The sequence below is a fragment of the Mya arenaria genome, chromosome 17, assembly GCF_026914265.1.
Source record: "Mya arenaria isolate MELC-2E11 chromosome 17, ASM2691426v1".
Classification (NCBI taxonomy): Eukaryota; Metazoa; Mollusca; class Bivalvia; order Myida; family Myidae; genus Mya; species Mya arenaria.
Window position 1 is genome coordinate 5,209,084 of NC_069138.1, and position 18,378 is coordinate 5,227,461.

At 33.8% G+C, this 18,378-nt stretch overlaps 2 protein-coding genes across 2 annotated transcripts; both read left to right on the forward strand.

The window, feature by feature from the left end:
- The first annotated feature begins 534 nt into the window (after nt 1–534).
- LOC128224378 (short-chain collagen C4-like) lies at nt 535–6,181 on the forward strand. Its single transcript, XM_052934201.1, has 4 exons — nt 535–556; nt 4,307–4,511; nt 5,396–5,469; nt 5,685–6,181. The coding sequence occupies exons 1-4, from the start codon at nt 535–537 to the stop codon at nt 6,179–6,181; spliced, it is 798 nt and encodes a 265-aa protein (XP_052790161.1).
- Nucleotides 6,182–14,217: 8,036 nt separating this feature from the next.
- LOC128222876 (uncharacterized) lies at nt 14,218–15,909 on the forward strand. Its single transcript, XM_052932041.1, has 3 exons — nt 14,218–14,458; nt 15,081–15,146; nt 15,407–15,909. Exons 1-3 carry the CDS (start codon nt 14,227–14,229, stop codon nt 15,907–15,909), a joined length of 801 nt encoding a protein of 266 aa, XP_052788001.1. The 5' UTR covers nt 14,218–14,226.
- Nucleotides 15,910–18,378: the final 2,469 nt, after the last annotated feature.

Sequence of the window (18,378 nt, forward strand, 5' to 3'; positions counted from 1 at the left end):
ATTATATGAGTGTATGAATACATTAAAATGTAGAAATGTTATCAGTTAATGTTTTGCTATTTCAACTTTACTTGTATGCCCATTCTGCAAATGCAATTTTGAGATAACATTTAAGGCAATTATATCCCTGGTTGAAAGAGATACATTGTAATAAAGATGATAAGGTGATAATTATCATTTTAAGTGTAAGGAAACATTTCAATTGGAAACCTATTTGAAACAGTCTGAATTGGTTTTGCAGTAACAGGCGTTCTTTTTAGAGCAAAATTACTGTAAAACGAAATCGCAATGTTAGTAGATTTTTCAGTCTTTTAAAACATAATTAGCGTATTTGAAACAGTTTGAACTGATAGTAAACTGGCGCGGCGCTCCCTAGCCAAGCAATCGATGGGGACACGACAAATGCATCTTGTGTTTTGTTTCTTGAACCTCCAAACGTGGACTCGGTCACAAACCAAGGAATACGATGGGAACATAATTATATGTTCTTTGTGTCCAAAGCGCAGTTCGTTTTTCACAGTGAAATTGGCCTAAATGGCAGAAAATGATTTGAACAGTAAGCTCACCGTTTTATATTTCAATGTTACTGTTCAAAATTGCTATCATAACGTGTACTGCTATGATACATTGAGCTTTTGAGTACCACACACGTTTTTAATGTCCCCTTTTTAACACTAAAGCTGAAGATGTAATGCTTGTGTAGGTGCTGTTTTTACAGGCCACAGTACAAATAATCAGTGCAAGTGTCTTAGAAGTTATTATTACTGCATGAGTGAAACTCGTTTCAAAGCAAACCAGTGAGTCCTTCACGGCAGTGCTGACTTTGCCATTGCTAGGGTGAGTGAAGAGCATGTTACACAGGTAGAATTTGTCCATACTAATAACATTCAGTGCAAATATCTGAGACGTCATGATTACTGGATAAGAGAAACTAGTTCCCTAGCAAACAAGTTATGATTGTATCCAAATTTATCCAAAAAGATTGCTCTGCAAAAAACCCAGATTGCTTAGAATAACGTTGCAAGTTTGGATTACTGTGCTGATATAAAAGACTTAATGTACAGATGCATTCGATTTTATTGAACGTATGTCGGCTTATATATTCCTTGTGAAACTTGATAGTGTGCCTTAAAAATCGTTAATTTTTGGCTACTGGGCGTATCGCTGTAGTTTTCATTGTAGCGTTCAGTTTTCTGATAAAAATGTCTGTCCTGAAAAGTATCCATGTTAGTTTTATGCACCAAGCGTACATAAACCAATGATAGCCAATTGATTTTTTTCAAATATATTGCTATGCAAACCCTTTTTTAATAGTTATATTACCGCTATTTTTGATCGAAGTAAGTAACTACTATCACACACACACGCACGCACGCACGCACGCACACGCACACACACACAGATTATCTTAACTGAACATCACTCTCAATGTGTGTGTATATATAATTGGAAACAACATGGTCAAAGAGTACAGGAGGTTCAAATATATATATATATATTTGAACCTCCTGTACTCTTTGACCATGTTGTTTCCAATTTAAGCACACACATTGAGAGTGATGTTCAGTTAAGATAATCCGGTTTAAGACGGTCATGCAAGGCTTTAATAAATTTGAATTTAATACAATCGTTCTGCTATTTCTTTATTCTGCCACTCACATTTTTGTGGACATCGATCAACACAAACGTGTTCCTGTTCACGGCGATGGCGACCTCGCGGCGGCTATTCAGGTGTTGACCACACAAGTCAATCAGCAGGGAGCCAGTTTAAAGACACAAACAAATCAGCAGGGAGAAAACATATTCAGCCATAACCAGTTTAAGGAAGCATAATGACCAACTAGTAACGAAAAACACTGAGCTAAATTTCAAGTTTCAAGCGCATGGACATTCAAATCGTTCAGCTGCAAATGGACGTTGCCGTACTCTCGTCCAACCGTCATGGGCACAAACAGTTTTCGGTGCCGATTGTACCAATACTTGTCAGGGCTTATTTTATATTCTAAGATACATACGAGTATATATACGTTAAATGGTGATGCAATATATGTACATCTTATCATGAACAATGCAAATAATGGTCTGATTAAACGGAACGGAAACGTTCTCGCATACATGTATTAAACATTATGTGTATGAGTACAACACACTTAATAACGCTGAGTGGTTCTGTTCTGTTATGAATGCTTTTTGGTGATTTTTGGTGCATTTTGCAGCCGCATTTACACAGTTCTGATTAGGTGTTAATTACTAATATATTTGCACTTCCTATTCCAAGTTCGGTGTGCACAAAATGGGGCAGAACTAATTGTCTAATGGAACCGATCTTGTTTATCCTGGTGAGCATTTATCTATCTCAATTCTCTCTCGTTGAAAATAAGGATATCAGGTTAGTGCAGTGGTAAACGCACTCACTTCTCGCCAATGCGCGTGCATTTGCTTTTTGTTGGTGATCACCATGCCGGCCAAGTAAGATTTCGTCGGGTTCACAGGTTTCCCCGAAAGCATAAGACAAAACGTTTGCGCAACATAGTGCCAACGAGAGTTACTAGTCATAAGTTAATAATCGTTGTAAAAAAATAAAGTTTAAACTGATACCTTATAGATGTGTAACTTTTCGGAAATGTAAATATATTCATAACATAAACAACATTGTTTTTTGTTTCATTGAAGTATGCATACTACTATACAATGTTAATACTTTATATTCCATTGTAAAGGAATCGACTGAATAATAACCGCTAAAATGGCTTATGCCGAAATACAAATAGCGATTTTGAAATGTCTAAAGCATAAGATATGTATTTAAAATCTGAAACAAACAATTCCCTTGAAATAATATTTTACATTAATACCTAATATTTATGACTTTCAGCTTGTACACATTTAGGAACACGATAAATTCGTAAATAGTATGTTTAAAATTATGATCAAAAATAGTACGGATAAATGTGAGTTTTACTAAAATAGCATGATACTATTGGTAAACACAGAGGACATCACCGCAGCAAATAATAATTTCAACTTTTAAAGGGGCTGTACTCCGTATGATGAAATAGCGAAAAAAAAGAGAAAATTGTCGAAAACTAACATACACTTGGTATCGATGTGTACAATAAATTAAAACCGTTTAACTGAAGTACAACATAGTTTACAATCAATTTGTTTTTTGCAGTTTTTTCGCATTTTTCCATTGAAAAAACTACTAGGTATGTCTACCTATTCCAACCGTTTAGGGTAAGCCTTCGTTGCACAGTGGATACAACGCTGGACTGCAATTTTGGCGACACCGGTGCGAACCTAGTCTCCGACTCGAATTTTGTTTTACATTTTGGCGTTTTTTTTACAATTATGATATAAAGAGTAAAACATTACATAATTGTCCTGAGATTCGTTACAGAAATCTTTTTTGGTGCCAATCTGGTGTAAAGTCCCTTTAAAGGCACTTTTTAATACCGAGAGCGTTCGTTTAAGATATGTAAAATGTAAAAAGTTGAAATTTAAAGACATTTTTCTCCAGTGCATGTAATGCTGAGAAGTTTGAACTCCATGCTAAACCACATTACAACAACAGACATCTGATGTACCATTTTCGGGTTTATTTTTATTTAATACCTTGAAACTTGTTATATTTTGTGCAAGAAACAACCGAACTTCCATTTAGCCAAAAATCCGTTTCGTAAAATCAAGCGTATTGTTTTATGTATTTTAATCATTAAAGGGACTCGTCCATGTTTTTGGACATAAATAAGATTTCCCGGTTATGCATCTATAAACATTTAATTTATCAGTATTTTACTCTATGATATCGAAATTGCATTAAAATGCTGGGGGCGAAACCACGCCATTAAAGCCAAGAAAAAACTTCGAAAAGCAATAGAACAGGTGAAATGATATATATTTTAATGTTTTTCCCATTATTTCTGTCCATCTAAACTCTTTCGTATTTTTGCACATAAAGCCCTAAATGATACCAAATGCTGTATCTGACACGTTAAAGCGTAATAAACTCTTGTCATATATATTTTAATAGGAAAACAATATAATAACTTGCAAAACTTATACAATAATTAAACTTTCTCACAACTATGCCATCCTAATACAATCCGCGTGTTAAATCTTGCACCGAACGCACAGTAATTCCCTTTTTAGAACAGTCATGATAATGTTATCTCGATACAACCTAAATTAGCCAAATAAAGTTAAGTTTATGAATTGTCAATTTGAATTTGGATTTTAAGCATCATGCACAATACACTTAATATATTCTTCTTTTGTGCTACTCTTTTGTGCCTATCCGTTGCAGACACGTATCAACAAAAACGTGTCCTTCTCCACGGCAACGATGACATTGCAGCGGCTGTTCAGCTGCTAACTACTACGGTCAATCAACTGACCACTGAGGTCAATCATCTGACCACTGAGGTAAATCAACTGACAACCCAGAACAAACAGCTGACCAGTCAAAACAACCAGCTGACCACTCAAATCAACCACCTGAACAATGATTCTACCAACTTGAAGCAACAGATGGTGGCGAAAAATGCTGAGCTGGAATCAAAGATCACCGTCCTGGAGTCTAAGAATGGCCAACCAGGTGGAGGTTTGTTAAACCTTTCATCATCTAATATAGTTGCCCAACTGTCATCCGCGGTATAAATGATCGGATTGTTTATGTTGCCGATGAAGGATATATCAGAAATTCACCGTCCGTGTGTGCGTCCATCCGGCAGTCCGTCGGTCCTGTTTTCTGTGTTCAGGCTATAACCTTGTCATAAAGGGAGGGATATACAATGAATGGCCCTTTTGTTCGTTTACGTTAAGACGACGTGTCATATGCATGACCAACGACCTTACATCAAAGTTAAAGATTACCCTTGGAGTTTGATCATTATGGAATGCCGCATGTATGCATATAGAGTATAGTGTCTGGGCTGTAACTCTTATATGAAGGAGGGGGGGGAGTTCTTAAGATTATTTGACACGTACTCGTAACATTTAGATCAAATGCAAATCCAACGTCTCTATCTCAAGGGTGATGACCTACTTACAGTTGTATCATTTTGGAATACTTCATATATTCATAAACAGTGTAGTTAGTCGGGATGTAACTTTGTCGTGCACGAAGAGATTTGAAAGCACACAGAACAACAATTACAACTGCATTAATGTTACATAAATGTTTCAGATATTCAGAAAAACTAAATATGTTTCATTGTCAGTTTCCTGGGGCAAATATATCGATCCGACCCTCAAGCTAGCTGCTTAGACGGTAACTGGGATAGCCACGTTACCTTTTTTCGTATGTGCACTTGGTCATTTCTATCCGTTTAGCAAACGCGCGAAAGGTACTTAGAACCTGTATAATACATGACAACTCTCAGTGCTTATTGTGTTTTATAGGTAATGTTTACATACGCTGGGGACGGACAACATGTCCAACAAATGGAACCGATCTGGTTTATACAGGTTTGACAGTACTATTCTTACGAATCCTGTATTATCGCGCTATATTGTAATTGTTTAATTTTATGTGTTTTGTACAGATTATGTATATTTCGCTTTAAAGCATTTACTTCGTTAAAATACACACGTTCGATAAAGCAAAATCTTCGACATTAATCTAATCAAGAGGCGAACATGAGCATTATATGAGGGATGCTTTTTGTTAACCTCGGCTTTAGGTTACGCTGCAGGAAATCTTTACACTGAAAATGGAGCTGCCGACAACCTTTGTTTGACATCAGAACCTATCTGGGGTGCTTATGACGACACCGCACAGAGCTATTCCGCCAAAGTTTATGGAACTGAATACGAGTTTGATCTTTACACGAACGGAGGGGCACAGTTCTTTGGCAAGAATCTGCAAGACCATGACGCACCATGCGCAGTCTGTCACACGTCTCGACGAGCCACCGTCATGATCCCAGGCAGAAACCAGTGCTACCCCGGGTGGACAAAGGAATACTCTGGCTATCTGGTGTCTACCTTGTCTGGATATCCCGGTTTCCTATCCCCTTCCAACTACGCATGCATGGATTCTGACGCCGAGTTTGAAAGTGCAGACTATGAAAGCAAAAATGGAAAGCTGATGTACTTGGTCGAAGCCATTTGTGGATCACTTCGATGTCCACCGTATGTGAATTATCGTGAATTAACATGTGTTGTGTGCAGCAAATAAACATACAATAATTATTTGTATTCTTGAAGAATAATAAAACAGAAGGCCGGGCTTAACGAAATTTTTGAGTATTTGATCTTATAAAATAGCTGCCTTATACTGATGGCACTAAACATGCATATATATTAAGGGTCGATTCTATAGCTATGGGTTTCCATGCGTCCTATACTCAAAACGTGAAATTTTGATGCATGCTGACCCCAAAACATTTTGGTGTCATTTAAAAAGAAACTGTTTTTTAGAAAAAAACAAAAATTTCTACCGAACAAAATATTACAAACCGGCTTTTTGTCTTTTAATACGATGGAAAATATGTAATATCACTTCCAACTTTAATTGAAATAAAGGAAACACCACACCGCATTTATTGTTTCTACAGTGTAACTTTGGTAATTCATCTTGTTAGAGGCAAATTATCCTTTAATATAATACCAACATTCTTTTTCCTTTGCCTTTTACCATTTAAACAACAAATTATTTCTTGCATGACATCATTTTAACTTCTTGCTATGATACTTGTTATGGAGTGATGTTAGCATAGTAGAAAGCGGCAGGGTTGCAAATGGTGGAATACGGACAGATGTGCTCTGCGATACTTATTGCTAGCTGTTTCACTGTTTTATTTTGCTCTCATCACATAATACAAATATGTGTTTTGAGGTCATCAACATGAATAATACAACATGTTGTATATAAACATGTAAAAGAACAATAATATATATTAACCAGACTGTATGGTTAGTAATGCAGTACTAAGTAGGTACACATATGAAAAGTTTGAGTACATAAACAGATTATAAGGACAGTGGATGTTATAATTAGTGTAAATAGAGTAATTATAGTTAAGGGTTGCCAGGTGGGGTTTTAAAAGCTTGACATATAATTTTGACAAATTTGCTCAGATAATTCAGCTTCAAAGGATCATTTTCACACATAACATTTTTGAAAGTAAATATATTAATATTATGCATGTTTACATAAGGTAAGTATCTTTTCCTATCATCAACAAAATATGGGAACAGATTTTTGACGCGTACAAAATAGAATCAATTTCGATGAAATCACACCAGCGAAATGAATTAGGATAAAGTTTATTTATAAGTTTAAAGTATGAACACAAATTGCTTATACTAACCATAATTGATTTCAAATATGAAATAACTGTTTCAATGAAAATGTGTTTCGTATGACAGAACATACGAATATAGTCCGTTATTTAACTAAACACATTTTCCTTATTGCACGTATAGGTATATACTATAATAGTTGACTTTCATTGAGAAATCTAAAAATATGTTTTCCTAGATAAATAAAGAACAAATAAGACGCGGAGAAAATGTGCGTGCAATAACAAAGCTTAAAATAAGAACACAATCAAAGACTGATGTCCTATTTATGCAATAGTTATCAGGTTCAACTTTACTATGTTCGCTTGTGATATTTCATACAGTTTTTGAAACATAATATAAGAAATTGGAAACAGTAAAAAAAGGAAGCAGCCATAGTGATTTATTATTGAGAAATGAACAAAAAAGTTTCTTATTCAACCTGGTTTTATAATACAATAGCTACAATGGGCATGAACCTTATTAATGAACACGTTTTAATAATTTGAGGAACCAATTTAATTTGTTATTTAGTTAATTTGAATATCTAGATAATTTCATGGTTTTGTGCCGGAAATTTATTCAGGAATGCTGTTTGAATTTTTACTCATTACCCCGTCATTTAAAACTGGCTGAATGCCAGTTCAAACTTTGCAAGATCCCTGCTTCCAATTGTTTTAGTGGAACCCGGACTCGGACATAAAACCGATATATTTGGACTGTTTTAACCGCATCTACTAACAATTAGTAACTAGAAAACTAAATATCCAAATCGAGAGGATTTAGAGTGAATTGAAAATGTATCAATCGTTAGAGTCCTGCGTACAAAGAGTCTTTTTGCGGTTCAACCATATTCGTTTTTTGCAACAGTCTTAAAAGAAGAAAGAATATGAATGAATATACAGGAACAATTGCCAAAAAATGAATAATATAATTAAAATAAATACTATTTGTTCAGTAACAATCAAACAGGCCATCATTTAAACATCATGTTAGAACTTAAACCAACATTTTGAAATTAAAAATTGATGACAAATAAATTGTATTTCTTACAGGCGCGTTTTAAACAAAGGCAGCATCAGTGACAATGTCAGTGGCTTTGATCGAGATCATGTTAAGAGGCAGGTGTATAGACCGTAAAACAAGGACAATAAATGACATGATAAAGACGATAATGTTTACGGCATATCATTGAATAACGACCTCAGCGATTGTCAAACGACCTGTAGTCTCTATTTCAAATCAAAGTAAGTAATTACTTTCACACAGATATTTGAACCTGCTATACTCAAAGATTTGACCATGATCTTTCCAATTTAAGAACACACTTTGAGATAACACCACAGAGTCAAGTTCAATTTAGAAAACCTAGTGTAAGACGGTAAACTACCTTATTTGTCTTAATAAAAGTTTGGTACTAAGTAGTAATTTGTCTGCATTTTCCAGGGGTGCTCGGGGTGCGCAATATAGGGCAGAACTACTTGTCTAGTGATACTGATTTCGTTTATACCGGTGTGCGTTTATCCATCTTTTTCTTTTCTTTTTGACATTCCAATCAAGACCCTTTTATTTTCCAGGCAACATTAGTTTATTTAGTACTGGAAAATTGACAGTTTAAGGGGCATGTAGTCAAGTACACATACTGTACATTTGGCTTATTTATTTTGATTTTTTTTGTCAGAATCATGTGGATTCAGCCGCGTACTCGCGTATAGGCAGCTACGTTTCTGACTGTGTTTCAATGAAGAATGTGAAGAAATCTATCAGATATACATAAACTTTGTAGCAGCAATAAATCAATGCAATAGCGCAATAAATACCGTGTAATGTTTCCTCCTTCATGGGTTACATCCCTTATCTTGAAATTTACTACTTTCGTTTAATTTACATGTGCTACGAATTTATGCAGTGTTTTTTTGTGTCAAGTTCTACATGTAATTTTCGTTTTTCATTCGAAGATTCTTATGCAATACGCAGGATGGATACTTGAATCTACTCCATCCATTGATATATACTGAATATCTTTGTAAGTAATGACTTTATTTGTTATAAAAATATTATCAACATTTAACATGGAGAAGTGCATGTACATTTTAATTAGCATAAGATTATAACACAATATTTACAGAGTGTCATGAATATTCAAGCTTAGATTATGTGGCTATGCATCATTTTATGTATTCTATTTTTATTTTTCTCTTTCGTGTGATACACATGGATGTTGATCTCTGATTCTTTTCTCTATTGATTTAGTTATCAAAATCAAAAACACTTCTGAAAAGATCAGATTCATTGAGAAGACACTTGTCGCTGCCTTCAGGTATGGAACAAAAACATTTTTTGAAGGCGTTGATGTTTCGAAAAACTGCAGAAACAAGCTCAGTAGCAAAAAGTTAAAACATAAAACCGGTTGAATGGCACTTGGTAAACGCCAAACCTTAAAATTGTAGTACGAGTATTTTAATAGTTCTTTCATTAAAAACCTTTTACACTCATCGTTTTATTATCTTAATGATAATAATGCTAATAATGCTTATAATAATAATAATGCTAATAATGCTAATAATGCTAATAAACATAATAATAATAATAATAATAATAATAATAATAATAATAATAATAATAATTAAAATAATAATAAATATAATAATAATAATAATAATAATAATAATAATAATAATAATAATAATAATAATAATAATAATTATGATAATTATGATAATTATGATAATCATTATGATAATAATAATAATAATAATAATAATAATAATAATAATAATAATAATAATAATAATAATAATAATAATTATTATTATTAATGAAAATAATAATAATAATAATAATAATAATAATAATAATAATAATAATAATAATAATAATAATAATAATAATAATTATTATTATTAATGAAAATAATAATAATAATAATAATAATAATAATAATAATAATAATAATAATAATAATAATGATAATAATAATAATAATAATAGTAATAAAAATAGTAATAATAACAATAATAATAATAATAATAATAATAATAATAATAATAATAATTGCAAGCATGATGAAGTAGGAGAGTATTTGAACTAAAATATAACACATACTTACCATTGTACACAAGATCTGTTCCGTTCAAAGGACAAACCGTTCGTCCCCATCTGATGTACACAGCGCCTGCAATTTGATATAAAACAGAGTATAAGTACTAGACTTAAACTGCTGAGTCAAATCAAACTCCTTATCCCATTACCACAGTGTCTTTACAAAGAGTTTCATGACCAATTAGGGAGACCAATTAACTTTAATTATGAGATTGAGTGCTCGGGGACTGCAGCAAGCCCCGTTACCACAGACAAACTTAAGTCAAATCTCAATCGCAATCTCAAATCCTTATATCTCGCAATATCAAAAGTTATTTAAAATCAGATATGTTTGGACGGTTTCTAAAATTGCAGTCCTGCATAAAACAAGATGATACAAACTGAAGTACATTATTTGTTTTAGAATATGTTTTCATTGGAACAATGCCAAAAATATTTCATCAACGCACCCTGTAGCGTCTTTTAAAAGAGTATAAAGATACAGGTGGAGTTTGTCTTTATGCTTATTTTTTAAACGCTTGGTATATCTCGTTTCATTTATATATCCTATCCTTGTAGGTTTTCACTTTTTAAAGACGCACTCTTACTCGCAATTAAGATTTACCACAATTAATACAATTGTTTTGATGTATACCAAAAAGGAAGTATAATTATCGAAAACGTCGAAAACAGTGGTTCTTATAATGAGATCCGTGTTTAATTTGAAAGAAAGGCGCAGAAAACATGGATTTCTACATTATGAGTAGATCACAATAAATCTTTTAGCGCTAACTAAGTATTTAATATTTTTGCGTTTTCAGCTATTCAAAACATGGTTACTATCTTACTATCAGTAATTGATATTTTCCATAAATGCATTATTTAGTAAGTAGTAAAGAATGTATCACTCAAAATTTATATTTGTTATACATGTTTATGAATTGATTTTGAATAAGTGTATCACTTTACATGACGCGTCAAAATAGTTACACAGCAAGTATATTCCTTGAGTAAATTTTAAATATTTTGTTTACTTACCGCCGTTCTGGTGCGAAGATGAGTCAGCTGAGTGTTGATCAAAAGAAGACTGCATCTGTGAAATCTTGGACTCCAATTCCGAATTGTGAGTTAGCAGTTGACTGTTCTGTTGCTTATTGTTAGTAACCTCTGAGGTCAGTTGGTTGACTTGAGTAGTCAGAAGTTGAACGGCTGCTGCAAGATCACCATCGCCATGTAGAAGAACGCGTTTGAAACGTCCTTGTTCGGCTAAAGTCGAATACGTTATGACGCAAACAATAACAATTGTTAGCAAAAACATACTGAAAGCATTGAAGCAGACTTTATATTCATACAATTAGAACAAATACGATATGTATCCTTCAAATTATACACCGCTCTGATTTGTTTTATCTCAAAAGGTAATATATAAACCGACAATTTAGAATGTATGCCACACTACATAGCTATGTGGATATACGTTTGATAAAAAGGAGGCACTATTAAGTTACTTTAGGTGCACAAAATGTATGTTAATATAAGTTTAAAATAATAAAAGGCCCAGTACTCGAATATAAAAAAAATAAACACTATGAAGGGGCACAAGGCAAGTGCCCAAAACGACAAAGATCTAGAGACGCAATTATATAAACACCACATACACAACTTAAGCACAACACACTTGTCAAAATAGCTTTACCGATACATGATGGGATTACCGCCTTAGAACTGTCACTAGAAATCCTTTGTGCCTCTAACAAAAATGACTTTTATAATGCTCATTATAATACAGACAATTCTCATTTGAACTTTTTTGTTTTGTTTCAAAAACGTGCTAAACATGCTGTATCTTCATAATTTTTAACTAAAACAAAATTTTGAGTTTAGCCGTATCCTGTTATAAAGGACTTAACACAGTTCGAGAAATTCGGGCCAGGTGTCAGAGGAAAGTCGGCCTTCTACTAGAAATCGTCGAAGGTAATCTAGGGTAACGTACCAAAATATTTATAATGAGGTTAGGATATATATATAGAGTATTGCTTTCATTATGTCAATATTCAAACCTCAGCTTCCATTCCTTAAATGAACGGCCTTTCGGCAATTGCTGTTATCAATCGATAAACGTAAGATCTTCGGATATGTTCGGATCGCAATTCATCGCATATCAATATACATGAAAATTATTGAACTTCTCATAGTTAGTATTGTGTAAGCAGGGCCCGTAAAATAAATCAACATTTAAGAAAGTGCTAATGATATGATAAATGTATTTTTGCCATAAGTTGATCAATTTAAGGTTTAAAGTGATTGCAAGTGGTTGATCTTTTTCCGCGTTATTGTGACGTCATTTGATAAAATAGTTCCGGTTACAGTCAGGTAGTTCTATTTACGGAATAAGTAAGACAAGATTACTGAAATGTTTTCTTAAATGAATGAAGTATTTTTTAACAATTTTGGAATGAAAAAATAAACTATTAGTGTAAATATTTGTAATGAATAGCGGGAGATATGAACGCAATTGAGCTGGTCAAAGTACGCATGGAGTCTTTCAAATTGCGTTCATACCCCGATAATGACATCAATCCCGCAATTCGTTCTTTAAATGGATGAAGGCAGAAAGGTTTAAATGCTTCTTTATTTATTGTCACTTAAAACAATTTTGCTTTAACCATGTCTATGCTCCGTTATTTACTTTCACTCTTCATATACAATGATATTAACACATATATTAGTACGATCTGTACGTCATGAAACTTTAAACCTGTCCCAGTTAGTAATGATTCTCTACAGGATATTTTCCGAACACACGCACCTCTCTCTTTCCGTACATGTGTGAAGATCGACTGAACTCTTAAACTTTCGGTTATGTAAAAATAGGTGTTTCGAACATATTTTAAAATACCTGTTTTTATGTAGAATGTATGCGTCGTAAACAGCTAGTATTGTATATTTTGCTATTTAAAATTTTAGAAAACCGTGGTCGATTAATAACGCGCTAGAAATGTGATCCAGGACCAGTATTCAATATTGATCTTATCCTTTTCCTTAGACATGCCTCAGTGATTCCATGCAGCCTATTGGTCAGCTAGATATACCGACAAATCAAAACATTTAGTGTCTAATCTTAAAATTAAGTTAAATCTATGTTGATTATTTGAATACGGGCCGAGATCTCGTTTAACCAAACTCTCAATAACAAGCATGATAATGGTGTCAAACCGAGGTCACATTGATATAGTACAAAGAACCAGTGAAGTATGTCAAACGTGGATGCATTCTGCAAATCAAGGAAGGTGGATTTGTATGTAAATAACAATCCGTGATTCAAAAATTGTGCTTTGACGGTACTTCTTTTAAAATTACCACCAGTACCGTCCAACAGCGCTTTCAGTGCTTTGATTGATATTGTAGGTCCATGCTCGAGCTCGGCATTGTGTGAAAATAAGCTAGTTAGTAAGATTGACGAAGTCTCTGGTTATTATCAGAAACACCTTAATGAATTCTTTCAACGGACAGTCGATCTCTGACGTTTATTTCAAATTTTCTTTAGCGCTTAAAAAAGACCTGAATACAAAATTTAACACTGATCAGTTTTGATTTAATGTCTTATATTTTAAAATTTTAACGTAACCCCGGAGCATCCCAGTTTTTCTCGACAAATCACATTTCTGTGTCTTGTCTGGTTTGTAGGTTTCAAAATGAAACAAGGCATTTGGCATAAAATTAACTTGACATGACCCTACAATAAAACAATGGCACTTTCTTATCTTTCTATTTTAGTACAGGGTCATTGAGTAAAGGGAACGTCGTTTAAGTTAGTCCTAAGATAACAAGTTGGCAAAGGTAAGAACATCAGACATAATGGCGGTTTACTATGTTACGTTGCTTCATTTATTTGCTCTAATATTGTTGATACATTCAACCTTAGGAGAGGAAATTTATCAGACAAAACGCGTTCTTCTCAACGGTAATGAAGAAATTGCCACAGCTGTGCAGTTGCTGACCACTCAGAATAATCAACTGACCACTCAAGTAAATCAGCTGACCGCTGCGGTTAACCAACTAACCCGTCAAGTTAACCAGCAAGATGGAGGTAAGCATTATTGATTGGTGAACAAGACAGATATTCTTGAGGATTTATGAGTTAAATGGCGAAGTAATTATATCGACAGAAAAAAGCAAACAATATAAACAAAACATAATTATACATGTAGAAGCTAATACATCAGTCTTTATAAATGATCTTACTTTATTGACTACGTATATGTTATTTTTTTGTTCAATTATTTTTGATTATAACTATCGTTGTTTCTCTTTGTGAGTATGGCGTAACGATATCATGTTATGGTTCTCATGTAATTGTCCAATTAAAGGCGAATGGAGTGAACTACTTGTAAATTTACGACCAACATATCGGTGTACTAGAAGAAAATGATTTCGATAACGATTACAGTTATTGACATTTAAGCTGACATCGCGCAAGTCCAACGTTTGTTGATTTATTTTGCGATTACTCAGAAGAAATACGTTACACTGTCTTTAAACATAATTCTGTATATGATGCCCTTGAGACATGAATAGTTTTACGGCTTAGCTTTTTCTACTTTTACAAATGCAGCTTTTAAAATGGTTAAATATAGGTTTTTGGGCTACAAATTAACAATTCTTTATTCAAAACATTCACGTGATGTCACACATGAAATTTTCCATTCCAGGCGCTGTGTATGTAAGATGGGGACGAACTACATGCCCAGCAAATGGAACTGATCTAGTTTACACGGGTATACGAAAAAAAAATATTTCCGCCATAATACTTTTATTGTTATTAATGGTTGAGTATAATTAATATATGTTAAAAGCCTTTCTCTAAAAATGGACAATCTAATAAACATATTCCTCTTGGATGTACGTATACATGCAGATACATGGAATGAGGTTTCATAATATTTTTTTATAATTATTTACTAGCAATATATGTACACAGAGTTACATTGAATTAAGACATGTATGTTCAACAATCGCCTTATATCTTATATTTAAGGATACACTGCAGGGAATTTGTACAGTCAGAATGGTGCCGCCGACTACCTTTGTCTGACATCAGAACCTATCTGGGGAGTTTATGACGATACTCTTCATACATATTCGGCCAGGATCTATGGCACTGAGTATGAGTTTGGTGGTGAAGGATACTCGGACGGAGGTGCCCAGTTCTTTGGCAAAAATATTCAAAACCATGACGCTCCCTGTGCAGTATGCATCACTTCTCGACGAGCCACCGTCATGATCCCAGGCAGGAACCAGTGTTACCCCGGGTGGACAAAGGAATACTCTGGCTATCTCGTATCTGGTTTGTCTGGTACCCAAGGTCACGCATCGTCTTCCAACTACGCATGCCTAGATGCAGAAGCTGAATATGAAAATTCCGACATTGAAGACAAAAACGGGAAGTTGATGTATCTTGTGGAGGCCGTATGTGGTTCACTTCCTTGTCCACCCTATGTGAATTATCGTGAAATAACATGTGTTGTTTGCAGCAAATAAACTAATAAATATCATATTCCAGTGACTATACTACCACATATATACTTTAAAACCAAAACAAAATCATTTAAAACTAGAATGTGAGTGTATGAATGCATTACAAGGTAGAAATTATGTGTTAATGTGATATTTTAACATTAGTTTTATGACCTTGCTGCAAATGCTATGTATAGGATAGACAATGAGTGGACGTATCTATGACGACTTAGACCACGTGAACTAAAGCGAAACCATTTAACTTTGTACACCGCAGACAATGTGTATTTGGGTTTGGCTCAATCACTCAATTTTCTGTGGTTAGAGAATTAATGTTTACCGTACACATTGTAATGCAAGGATTTTAACCTATTTTCCAGAACTGGAATTGCCGTATCGGAATGACGGAATGGTTTTGTATCGGTGGTCAAAAAACAAAATTGAATATTATTTTCTGCATAAATATAATTGATATTGAGATCAACATGAAACGTATCTGTAATTCTTTTACATAAAGAGGGGTTCATGTTTTTGAAGTTTTTATCTTATTAAGGCTTTCAAAGATTTTCAGATGTTAGATCTAGCTAACTGAAAAAGTTATTTGGTATGGCCTTACAAATAAATGCGCTTTAAGTTTGATTTGTTACTTGTGGGAAAAAATGTAAGGTTTTTTCAGTATTATTATCTGTTTTTTGGATGTATAATTGTCGCCATTGAACTAGTTACCAACGCTAGTGTCTGCTAATAGAGATCAGTCAAAAATATCTAAAATGATAACAGCATCATGCACAAGTGTTTTTTGTAAATATGGCACAGTGGTTGGTGCAGTGGGAGGGGTCTTTTGGTGATATAGTTGACTTGATATTTATAAATCGAAGGATACACCACATTCGGGGTTGAAAACGCCATCCTTGGACTCTCTGTATGAAACAGATACCTGATGAACGTTCGGTCAAACCATAAAACTTGAAAACAGTCTTTTCATTATCAGCATATAAATAAATCATAAAATTGAGGAATGTGACCTGTGACCTGTGACCTGTACGAACTATAATGTAAATCATGATATTGAATATGTAACTAAACTCCAAGAGGTAACAACTAATTTTTAGCGACTTAAATAGTGGAAAATAATGTTTAGCTACTCTGGTTCCACTGAATTCGCTTCTTTATATCTCATTTAGTTTTTGTTCCAGTATGAAATAGTGTTTCCAGTTTGCTTTTAAAGTATATTCAATGATTATTATTAGATCATGAAAGAAGTTTTAAAAATAGCTGCCTGATAAATTACATTATTTATTTTTCTTGGCCAATGAATACAGTTTCATGCTTAACTGTTCATCAAATGTGATCTATTTTGCCTCGAGGAAATCGTGTTTTAGGGGTTGTATATATACTTCTAATGGTACAACGTTTATATGAGAAATGGAGCAATGAAATAGCGAATGCCGATTGGTTGGATTAGATTGAGCGTGGTCTAATTTGAGATAAACATTTAAGGCAATTATATCATTATTTGAAAGATATACACTGTAATAAAGATGGTTAGATGATAGTTACCATTTTCAGCGTAAGATAACATAATAGTTCAAATGAAAGAAAGCCTATTTGAAACAGTCTGAAATGCATTTGCAGTCACAGACGTTCGTTTTAGAATAAGGATTCTGTAAAACGAAATCTCAATGGTGGTAGGTCTTTCAGTCTTTTATAACAGAATAAGAGTTTTTGAAACAGTCTGAACTGATAGTAAACTGGCGCAGACCTCCCTAGCCAAGCAACCGATGGGAACACGACAACAATGTCTGTCTTGAAATGTATCCATGTTATTTTCATGCACCAAGCGTACATAAACCAATGATTGTCGATTGATTTTTTTTCAATATATACTACGCAAACCCTTTTTTAATAATTTTATTACCGATATTTTAAATTGAAGTAATTAACTACTATTACATATATATTAGACCTCCTGTACTCTTTGACCATGTTGTTTCCAATTTAAGCACACACTTTGAGATAACATCACAGAATGATGTTCTGTTAAGATAACCCGGTTTAAGACGGTCATGCAATGCTTTAATAAATTTGAATTTAATACAATCGTTCTGCTATTTCTTTATTCTGCCACTAACATTTTTGTGGACAACGATCAACACAAACGTGTTCCTGTTCACGGCGATGGCGACCTCGTGGCGGCTATTCAGGTGTTGACCACACAAGTCAATCAGCAGGGAGCCAGTTTAAAGACACAAACAAATCAGCAGGGAGCAAACATATCCAGTTTGAAGACACGGAATGACCAGCTAGGCCCAGCCATAACCAGTTTGAAGAAGCATTATGACCAGCTTTTTGGTGCATTTTGCAGCCGCATTTACACCACCTAATATGTATTAGTATTTTGTTTGCACTTTTATCCAGGCTCGGTGTACACACAATTGGGCAGAACTACTTGTCTAATGAAACTGATCTCGTTTATCCTGGTGAGCTTTTATA

Excerpts from the sequence above, each read along its gene's own strand:
- LOC128224378 (XM_052934201.1), top strand. The coding sequence starts at position 535 with ATGGCAGAAAATGATTTGAACA. Across the intron at positions 557-4,306 it reads GGCAGAAAATGATTTGAACA|ACACGTATCAACAAAAACGT; the intron begins GTAAGCTCACCG and ends TATCCGTTGCAG. Across the intron at positions 4,512-5,395 it reads AACCACCTGAACAATGATTC|TTTTATAGGTAATGTTTACA; the intron begins TACCAACTTGAA and ends GTGCTTATTGTG.
- LOC128222876 (XM_052932041.1), top strand. The coding sequence starts at position 14,227 with ATGGCGGTTTACTATGTTACGTTGCTTCATTTATTTGCTCTAATATTG. Across the intron at positions 14,459-15,080 it reads AGTTAACCAGCAAGATGGAG|GCGCTGTGTATGTAAGATGG; the intron begins GTAAGCATTATT and ends TTTCCATTCCAG. Across the intron at positions 15,147-15,406 it reads AACTGATCTAGTTTACACGG|GATACACTGCAGGGAATTTG; the intron begins GTATACGAAAAA and ends CTTATATTTAAG.